The sequence below is a fragment of the Rhincodon typus genome, chromosome 2 (assembly GCF_021869965.1).
Source record: "Rhincodon typus isolate 14 chromosome 2, sRhiTyp1.1, whole genome shotgun sequence".
NCBI classification, from domain to species: Eukaryota; Metazoa; Chordata; class Chondrichthyes; order Orectolobiformes; family Rhincodontidae; genus Rhincodon; species Rhincodon typus.
The window spans coordinates 123309521-123320969 of record NC_063333.1 but is presented as its reverse complement, the minus strand read 5'-3'; the positions used below and the strand labels follow the sequence as shown (position 1 = coordinate 123320969).

Genomic DNA, 11449 nt, shown 5'->3' with positions numbered 1-11449 from the left:
ACAGATGCTGCCAGACCTGCTGAGCTTTTCCAGCAACTTTGCTTTATTCTTCTCATAGGTTTTGCAACGTAAAAGCTAGTCACTTGCAAATAAGCAATAACTTTGAAAAGTAAAGTAGAACTTTACTGTATATTATAATATAGAAGAACGTAGAAAAGTGTGTGTGTGTGCGCGCGCGTGTTCGTTCCAGGTTCCCAGCGCAATAATGACATATTTTAACCACTACATTGCTTTTGAATTATAAGTCACTGTCGTAATGTAGGAAACGATGCACCCAGCAAGCTCTCACAAACAGCAATTGGAAAAATGACCAAATAATTTTGAAAGATCGCATCGAATTTAGGGTAGAATAGTGTGAAGCAATTCATCTTGGCAGGAAAAACCAAGAAAGACTATTTTTAAATTTTTAAAATGAACAGAGGCCTGGAGGTGTGAAAAGTCTTTGAAGGTGGCAGCGCAAGTTAAGAACACTGTTAAAAAATAGTACGCAGCTCTTGGCCTTTTAAGTAGAGGCACAGTACCCAAACAAGAAAGTTATCCTAAATTTTAATAAGCATCAGGGAGGCCTCAGTTGGAGTATTGTGGCCAATTCTACATATTGCAGTTTAGGAAGGACATCAAGATCTGGGAGAGAGTGGAGATTTACTTGAAGGTATGAGGGATGAAAGTCATCAGTAATGTGAGGAAACTAGATAAGATGGAATAGTCCTCCTCGGTGATTACAGGGAGCAAAGAAAAGAGAGGATTTATAACAGGTGTTCCCAAATCATTAAAGAGTTTTGGTCCAGTACATAGGAGAGGCTTCTACTAATGTTAGAAGGCTTGGTAACCAGAAGAAAGGAACCAAAGGTGACATTAGGACAAACTATTAATCTGGTAAATTATGAATTTTTCTTATTCATTTGATGTGTATGTGACCTGGGGAAATCTTACAGATGGTGGTGTTCCTAAGCATCTGGTCCCTTCCTGACGTCACAGGTTTGGAAGGTGCTGTGAAAGGAGCCCTGGTGAATTACTGCAGTGCAGTGTATCTTGCAGATGCCATTGCACATTGGAGGTGAAAGGAGTGAATACTGAAGGTGATGGACAAGGTGCCAACTAAATGAGCTGCTTTGTTCCGGAATGCACTGCCTGAAATGGTAGTGGAAGCAGATTGGAATCGACTTTCAAAATGGAATTCAGTAGATTGTTGAAGAGAAGAAAATTGCAAAATAATGGAGAAACAACAGGGGTTGAATGAACAGCATAGCTCTTGCAAAGTGGCACCATGGGACTGAGTCACCTTCCTCTGTGCTGCCTCATTGAAATGAAGTGTTTTTGTTTTCTTAAAGGTTGTTTTAAATATAATTGCAGGCCACAATACCAGGAAATGCCCCTGTTCTTCTCTCACATGTGAAATTGAATATTTTACATCCACTTGAGGGGTTAGCCTGAGTGTTAGTTTAATGTCCCTTGCAGAAAGGACCAAGAAGCATTCAATAGTGCAGCATTTCTAAACATTCCCCACTGATAGCCTACAGATCTGACCAGGAAAAACTTAACAACTGAGAAACAAGCATGCTGGCATTGCCCCAAAAGTTAACTTCACAAGTCCTACACATGCCAATATGTCAGGCGGTTACAGTAACTGCAAAGCAATCACTTCTCAGCAGGTTGGGATCTTCCTAATGCTGGGTAGGTCAGCAATGTACTCCTGTCATTATTGCCCTGGAAGATGACCAAGAAGTTTTCCAATGCCCATGCAAGTAGGCAACTTGACAGTAAATGCTCCATACATTAGCTACTTATAATTAGTGTCAATGGCTCCATGAATCAGTAGCAGAAAGATTTCACTCCTGACAATAGCATCATCATTTACGGTTCCAGTTTGTCACCAACAATGCTTGGCTGTTAGCAACAATTCGACTGTAAAGGTGGGGAGAAGTAACTAATGTATTATACAGTTTTAAAGCAGTGTAATACCTCAGTGCTAATTTTAGCCATGAGAAAGACATTATGCAAAAAAAATCTATATCTAGCTGGGGTGCAAATAAATAATGGTGGAAATCTTGTATTTTGTGCAATAAAATGGAAAGCTTCTTACAAAGGCATCATAAATAATAGCTTCAAATTAATGTCACACAATCCATACATTGACGGCAAAATTGTTGGAACATTATGCACTGGAAATGAAAATTAACTGATATACATTGCAAATATAAAATGACAGTGGGCAGCCCACTGCTTTCCAATCCATTCCCAACACTTACATTTTTTTTGGAGGTGGGGCAGGGCATTCACTAAATTGCCTGCCCTTAGGCTAATGGCCCAATAAGACCATCAAGTGGGCTATTAATTCAGGATCTCAAACTGCCTCCATGGTCATAATATGCTGGACAGCAGAAGGTGGGCAAGAGTTGGGGTGCGGTTTCTTCACCACAGTCGAAAAACTTAGCACATTGAAGGGCACCCCCCTAAAATCATCCGCCCCCACCCCCGAACACGGCCTCCCCAAAACCTACCACTCCAAACCCCTCCCGTGTGTACCAATCTCTCCCCATCCAAAAAGGCCTGGCTTACCAGCATCAGGGATCCATTGTCTTCTTCACAAGGACAGTATGTAGTGTCAGCAGGTACTATTTGCTGGGACTGCAAGAGCTGCTAGTCAATCTCAAGTGTAAGGAAATTCCTTCCACAGAGGGAAGGTTTAACATCTCAGCAAAATTACTGGCAGAGCGGCCATTGTTAGATACTTTCTAACAGACCAGTTCAGAAATGTCATTGTACGCCTCTACAGGAAATGTGACTTGAACCTGGGCCTCCTGTCCCAGGAGTAGGAACAGTATGACTGTACCCTTAGTCCCCAAGTAGACTTTTTTAAAAAGTTCGCTCACGATCAACTTTTCTCCTTTGCATGCAGGAAGCATCCCCCATATTCACGTAAAACTCAGTTCATTGGGAAATATGGTTGTCAGTTTCTATGCAGCAAGTTCCGGTGAAATGCTAATTAATTCATGACCTGGCGTTGGTTAAGGACTGTCAGCCAAAAAACTGGCAACAGTACCTGCCAGTTTTGAGAATGCCATGGGATACTTTACAGACTGGAACTTCAATTAAGCCCCATCTGGAAAATGGGATCTCCAACGACGTTGCATTCCTCCCTCAGTAACGCACCAAAACGTCAGCCTGGGTTATGTACTCAAGTTTGATAGTGAGACACGCAAGTGGCCAAAATCTCTGCTTTTTTCTACATTCAGACACAAAGGTAAGCTAATGTAACGACCAAACAACTTGCTTTTATTCGCCCTCTTGGACCAATGTCTAGGATTGCAGTTATAATAGGGCAACATTTGATTCTTGACATCTGTATAAGGTATTACTGAGCTCAAAATTCTTGCTAAAATCTGATAGTTTAAAAATAAATTATGCCACGGTCAGGAAATTTCATTCCAGTAGCTCACCAATACTTATTGTATGTTAAGGCAAGACAGCTTTGACCCAAATATTTTTTCTCATACATGCTGATCTTTTTTCCCCTATTGGAATTGGTTCATCAGCTCCATTTTATCCAAATCTGCATTAGTGTCTGAAAACTGTGAGGTCAGATGAGGGTGGGTGGGGGACAGAGACGTGCGATATGGGCAGGGTCTGATGATAAAAGGCAACCCCACTCAAATCCTCATGAACAATTGCAAGTTCAGCACAGATCTCAATGTCGTGATAACATTGCAGGAACCTTAGTGACTTTTCCATTCCCTTACTGAGCAGAATGGAGAAACAATTATAGATCAGGCTGCAATCAACATGTAGAGTGCACACACTGTACCGAACCTGCAACGTTTCGGTTCAGCTACATAATGCAAAGACTCAATAAAAGCCATGAGAGAGACCCTAAGAAATAACGCTGTATTACTGATGACAGGGTCCTGAAAAATAGCATGGATGCTCAGTTCAGGGTCAGACTAGTTCACACAGAATGTTTAAAACAAAACTCCCCACTCACTCCACCACCAACTCCCCCCCCCTCACACATGGGCACAACGTAAATAGGTCTGTGTTTCTTTTCACAATAGGCACTGCAGCGTAGGTATTTTTTGTTTCAAAAATGTAAGGACGAAACAAACAGATAGATGGAGAGCCCCAATATTAAACGGAGTCAACACAAACATCAGAAAAGCCATAAAAGGAAAACATGCATATTGAGATGAACGTAAAATACTGTGCCTGCTAGAAATCTGAAATGGAAACAGAAAATACTCAATGGGTCAAACAGCATCTGTGGAAATGAACAGGGCCAGATTTTCAAAGGAGTCCACAAATAGATGAATTCCAGGCCCCAAACCCAAGCTTTGGCTGTGTTGGTCTTGTAACCTTATTTTTACATTCAAAATGGTCTAACCAGCACATGGTGAGCTTGGCTAACTACAAGCTCGAAGAGCCTCCAAGAAGTGGGAGCTGACTGTTGGATGCTAGCAGTATGGGCAGGCAGCAGGCATGTTGACTTCTGCCACTGCCTTGTCCAGGAGAACAAGCAGTTCCTTAGAAGGCCACAATGTGAAGCGTGGCAAAAAGTAGCCAAGGATGCTGAGTTAATGTAGAGTGATTGACTCTGTGCCAGTCGGCTCTACAAGTTTTGTTTTGTTTTTAAATCACAAAGACAAGTTCTTGTTCTGTAGAACTGCATCAAATCCAACATGCACCAGACTATTCCTCTCCGTCAGAAAAAAATATGAATTCACTCACTTTCATACAGGCTCCTTGACAAGCTCCTATAGGACCTTTAATGGGCTGTGAATTAGCACCAATATAGTTTCCCATCCCTTCACCCATCTCACAAACCCTTTTAAAATCTGAAATTTCAAGTGTCCCTACATAGGAGCCAGAAGATCTGGTTCAAGTCCCAACCACCCTGGAGATGTGTCACAGAACAGGTCAATAAAAAATAACTAAAATCTGAAACTGTAGACTTCCGAATCCTGAGATTTCCCTTCCACTTTAAAGTAGAATTCTCGAGACAGCTACAGGGATGGGTGGTGGCGGTGGGAATATAGGAAAGATGACAAAAAGAGGATTGGGGGCTAGGAGAAATTTCCAGAACAAGTACACTGACTTGCACAGCCACCTTGGCTACACTTCTTCCCACTCACTCTTTATGGGGAATTTATTCTGTTCTCCCAGTTGCTCAGTGTCCCTCCTGACCTGACCTGACCTAATCTGTCCATCTTAATATCCACTCCATCTTTCCCACTGACCAACCACAATAAACCTACCTGCATCCACCTATCACCATCTCACCTACCTTCTCCCTAGCCCCAGCTCCCCCCAGCTATTTATTTCTGGGCTCCCCTCTCCCTCCCCAGTCCTGATGAAAGGTTTTGGTCCAAAACATTGACTTTCCTGCTCCTCGGATGCTGTTTGGCCTGCTGTGCTTTTCTTTTGACTCTAGCTCCCAGCATCTGCAGTCCTTACGGTCTTCAAGGGTAACGGATATAAGGCAGGACAGTGGGACAGAAGATTATCAGATCAACCATGATCTAATTGAATGGTGAAACAGATTTGATGGGCTAAATGGCCTACTTCTGTTTCTGCACCTTCTGGTCTTTATATACTCCCTTTGGCTCACTTGTACGGTTTTCAATTTAGTGTAAAAGTATTCACTGCTCACTATATGGTCTTCTGTACATTGGGAAGACAAAATACCCGACAATATCCTGAAATGTATTTGCTTGTTTTAAAGTACATTTAGTGGTTGCATTTCAAGAAACAAAAGTTTACAATCTTCTCCATCATAGCTTACAATTGTTTTTGAACAAGTTGAGTCTTACTTCCAATATCTTATCTAGAAACCCATTATTAGCATCATCATCATTCATGACATCAGTCCTAAATTTGCCTGTTATCAGTTTGTGCATTTTCATAATTTATTGCAAAAGTACTTTGCATTTCTATCTTTCTGACTTTGTCATTCAATTCTAAAAATATTTCATAGCACTTAGCCTACACTATCCTTGGTACAATCTGGATGTAATGACAGATGCTATTCCCACTGTCTTTAAAATATATTTAGATTTTACTACAAGTGAGATAAAGCACAGAATTAAAACCAGTGAGTTATAAATGATATATCAAAGAAATGACAGTATTATCATGCAAATAACAGCCTGCACACTCATTTCACTGTCCACAGGTCACAACAATTTGCAACTTAAAACCACAACTGTACCGAGTAATGATAGAGCAAATGAAAAACATTTCCTTTTCTGCTACCCAGCATCAATAATCTTAAGTCAGAATCTTCTGCAGTATTCCACTCCAGCGCACACTCACCATGCAAAATCTCATCTGAATTTCCAGCACTCAGCTAATCGATGTTATTTTCTTTATTCTTATGAAATTTACACATTTTGGCTTACCCCTTTACCTCCCTTATCATTCTTGTTCACTTAATTTACATTGTTTTATTGCAATTAATACCAACAACTTCTGTATCTGAAAACCAATAAAGGAAGGATATCCATTTATTCACAAATAAACTATCCTCTCGTGGTAATGACAGTGACTGAAAAAGCTGTACCTAGAGACTTTTGTACCTAAGACGGCGCTATAAGTGGTGGCTTGCATACTTTTCACTGTACTCATTTCAGTACGTGACAATAAAGCTAATTCTGTTCTCTTCTAATGTCTAGACATATTTTCTAAGGTACACTGAAGTTGGTGAATCAAAAAAGATGTAGAGTTTTGCCACACAAATCTTTTAAATTTTCTAGGCATAATAGCTCAAAATCTGCTCAAACAAGAAATCTAGTGATGTCTGCCATAAATTTGCTCCTATGTGCTACAATTATATTTTTGGCGTAATTTTGTGAAATGTGAGTTGATAACGGCAATGGTAAGACCAATGAGGTGTCAGGACTTATGGTGAACGACAGGTTTGCTTCCTCAGCCAAAAAAGAAGTCACACAACAGCAGGTTGTAGTCCAACAGGTTTATTTGAAAACACAAGCTTTCGGAGCCTCCGTCCTTCTTCAGGACTGTCAATAAGCATAATAAGTTCAGAGATCTTCCCAATAGTTGCTGTCTCCTATCAATTCTGTGTTTCCTTATTTTGATTTGGAAATCTGCTGCAGACATTTGATGCAATGCTGAAATATATAAACCATTTCCATTGCTTTTTTTCAACTAAAGTCTTTATGCTGGGTACAGCCAAACCCAGAAGACTGGGGAAAAAAAAAGTTGACATAAATGAACAGTTGTCCTGTGCATAAAATCCTAATTATGCCTGAAGCCATATCTAACAACGACTCAAACTTCAAAATTCTCACTGTCGTGCTCAAATCCCTCCATGGCATTACCACCACCCTACTCCCTTATATTTCTGTAATGGTAAACCCTACAACTCTCTGCGAACACTGTTCTGCACAACCTATGCACCTTTGGCTGATAGGCAGCTGTGCCTTGATCCATCCAGCATTTTAAACGCTGAATTCTGTACCTATAACTCTTGCCCATCTTTCCATTATCCTCATTTAAATATCTCTTTGACCATGCTCTTAAATCACCTTCAAAATATCTTTGGTTCAGTCTTAACTTTCGTTTAATTACATTCCAGGCTGTTTTACAGCACTGAACGTGCTATGTAAATGCAAGTTGTTGAATCATTCAAAAGACACCATCAAGAAGTTATAATTATCATCATTGCCTATCATATCCTGGAGGTCTCCGAGTCACCAATTATTAGTAGGAGTAAGCTATTCAGTTTCTCTAACCTGCTCAGTCGTTCCAAAAGATCATAGAATCCCTACAGTGCGGAAACAGGCCACTCGGCCCATCGAGTCCACACTGACCCACACCCCCTACCCCATCTCTGTAACCCTGCATTTCCCATGATGACCTATCTAACCTACACATCCCTGGACAATTTTACCATGACCAACGCACCTAACCTGCACATCTTTGGACTGCGGAGCAGCCAGAGGCCATGCAGGCACAGGGAGACTGTGCAAACTCCACACAACCAGTTACCCAAGGGTGGGATTGAACCTGGGTCCCTGGGGCTGTGAGGCAGTGGTGCTAACCACTGAGCCACCGTGCCACCCATAGCTGATCTGATTGCAGTCTCAAATCCACATTCCCACTTAGTCCACTAACTACTGGCTTCCTGGATACAAATATGTGAAACTTGTTGTGATAGTCACAAAAAGACGAGCAGTCCTCTCTACCTTAAACAACTATCATTTTATTTATACATGAGCTTTAGACAGGAAGTTGATAAAGCCTTTGCAAAAACAGTCTTAGCTTGGAGGCATTATAACTAAGCCTGATCCTATTCTCTCCAGATAGACAGGCAGCAAGCACACAAACACATGCATTCAAATTTATCAATAGGAGTAATTAATTATCAATGAGAAATCTAAACCACTGCAGAGATTGTGCTTTCCTTACCCAAGGATTTTGAAGTCAGTTACAGGATTGACATCACTGACACCCATGTGACTGACACCAGCGAGGTCAAACGCAGAGCAGAGATCTGGTCGGGGATCTTCTGTTGTGCTACTTAATGTCTGTACAATATGTTGCATTGAACCCTAAGATCTCAGGATGACTCATTATGTCTATTTCTAATGAGGAATATATTAAATGCTGAAATACAGTTATAGGTGTCTCAAATCCGTTGCCCATGGACTGGAATTTTCCAAAAACCAGACAGTTTTTCTCTTGGACATCCCTTTTTGAATAGGCTAAGTGCAAGAATGTAGAGACTGTTCATTGGATAATTGCAGAGAACAGAATCAGCAAGAGTTGTGCACACACAGGACCTAAGTCCGTTGCAGTGCTTTAATATCTGCCTCCCCTCATCCCTTCCTATTTCCATACAGAAATCTGCCTCTTCCCAATGGCAGGGACACTTGAATAAATATATTCTCAACTGCTTTCGGGGAAGAGAATCAGAAATCAGCCATATGTCTCAGTGTCCCCAAAAAGACTGCATGAAGGAGTTGGTTGGTAATCCAAAATCTGGAAAACCCAAAACCCGACACAATTTCAGTCCCAAGGCTGCTGAATTTGGGAAACTGTCCCCGTAGTTAAAAAGTATATAAATGTATGCTGATAATGACAATATCCTGCTTTTTAAACATCCATAGGGTAAAAGCAGAATCGAAATGCTAATCTAATCCTGTTAGAGGATGAATTTAGAAGATTAAATAATTAATTGCAGATAGGATTTGTCCTATCTTGAAGGATTTCTACTTCAAGAAAAGCTGCAAGTCCCTGACAGTTTTATGTGCACTTATTCATGAACATTAAAAATGTACCCACAACAAATGAATAATATCTGCAGGTGGATGAGTGAAATATTAGTTGAGAACCAAATACTAAGTAAAGGAAATGACATACATAAGTAAAGAGGATGAGGACTAACCAAGGTACAAGAAGTCTGTGTACACCTGTATGTATAATGGATTAAGACAGACTCTTGTCTCCATGATAGCCCAAAGCTTTACACTTTGTAAGAGAACCATTCTAACTGTCCAATAACCGTTTAAAATGCAACACTGACAAACGAAGAGGTCCATTAGCTTTAATTAGGTCACTGAAGTTCAGTGGGTGTGTGTGTAGATGTGTAAAGATTTTAATCAGGTTTGTTTCTGCACAGCAGCTTAGAATGACTTGTTCCTTACGCATCTTAAACAATACCATCCTTGGTAATTGGCTTCCTACCCAGATAACACCCCCCACTGCAACATTTATTACAACCTATAATTGAGGATCTCTATATCCTACTGCGGTGAGGCTAAACTGGTTTCAAATCAACAAATGCTTCAATTTAAAGGAACAATCTGAAATGAAAGCATTGTGGTGTCTACTTCCACCACTGCCTTAAAACCAACTGCATCAAAGCTGGCCCTGAAATAAAAGGAGCCGAGTTTTTATAGTGAAAACAGACCAAAGGAACTTTTTCACTGCCTGACTGGGAATATACAAAAACAAGCATTAGAGTAGCGATTACATTGACAAAGTTTAATTCCAGAGTAAAGAAAGAGTCTGAGCTTCCAATCATTGGAAAGAAACTTCCAAACCCTTCTGCACCGGAGTCTAGATTCTCTAGTTAGTGAACCTATACTCCAAAGGCATGAAATACCGCATTCTGTATCAACTTGGATACCACTCAACAATTTTAGAATGCCACAATCTTGTTTGCAATTAAATATAAAATCCAAACCACATTTAATTTGTGCCACGTAAGATTTACATGTACTGAGTTATGAAATATATTGTGGTACTGCTTATGCAGTTAGATAAGATGCCACTGCCATAAGCATCACCTATTCACTGAATATAACAGTGATTTCAAAATGGTCAATCAACCTAACAGCATTATCACAATACTTAAGTCTCACCATTCTGGTCATCAGCAAATTATCACCAGCACAAAAAACACACTCAAAAATTACTTAAGTTTTATTAAATGGAACTTGAAATAAAATTCATTACATGCTAGAGGAGCCTCTGTTTTCCGTGACTCCAGCGCACTGCCACTGTTGTTTGCATGGCCAAAACTGACTAAAATTTGGTTTTGTTGGGTATAAAACACTTTACAGTATCCTGACTTTGTGAAATGCAGTTTTGAAATGCAAACTTCTCCTTTTAGTGGTCCTCTTAATATTTATGCATCATACCACATGAAGGAGGGTCTAGTTAATACAAGTGGCAGCAACTACATCATTTTTCAAATGATCAGAGTTAAACAAACATGCATGTACCCAAGCTAGGTGTTATATTGACAGGAACACTCTGTCCCATTCCTCAATCCGTCCTATGCCACAAAAAACTGTTCTCTTGGATCAAGAAGACTTTGAAGACGTTGTTAAACCAAAAGACCTCCCATTCCCAAGAAAACCAAGGCATCCACTTTAAAAACTGAAGTTAAACGAGGGAAGTTAGTAAAAGATGTTCAGAACTTCCTAATTTCCTTTAATTCACTGTCGGCCACAAGTTGGAATTGGGGATTTTCAGACAATTGCTGTTAGGTGCCCATGGGGTCAGCAAGTAAACTTAAATCACTTCAGCTTTATTCCCATTATCTGTAAGATTACCTGAAACTGGCAGAAGAGTCAATGGTTCTCCATAAAAGTCCAGTCATTCTGTATATGTCACACACATTTATTGACCTATTCCTTAAGACTGTACAATGCTCGAAGGCAATAGTTTTTTAAATGAGCATCTTTACCTTTTCTAGAGCTTCACGGTCAATAATTTCTTGCACAGCCAATAACTTGATGCTGGAAAACAGGAAAATCAAAACCTCAGTAAGTTAAATTCTTTCAGCCAGCACAAGACTTGAATATGTAAGACATTTATTTAGGCATTTTTTTTATGGCTCCTAAGGTCCATCCTGTCACCCAGCATGCAATCCTTGAAATAGAAGAGGGCAGTGGAAATAATCTCCAGAGGAACACCCAGATTACTT

The 11449-nt window shown here is 40.2% G+C and overlaps 1 protein-coding gene across 1 annotated transcript in view; it reads right to left on the bottom strand.

Annotated features, from left to right (window-relative positions):
* LOC109921968 (endonuclease/exonuclease/phosphatase family domain-containing protein 1-like) overlaps positions 1-11449 on the bottom strand; it is a 62566-nt gene that overhangs the window by 48048 nt on the left and 3069 nt on the right. The window contains exon 2 of the mRNA XM_048608929.1: positions 11210-11261. Coding sequence (XP_048464886.1) covers positions 11210-11261 — 52 coding nt within the window. The remainder of the gene's footprint in view (positions 1-11209; positions 11262-11449) is intronic.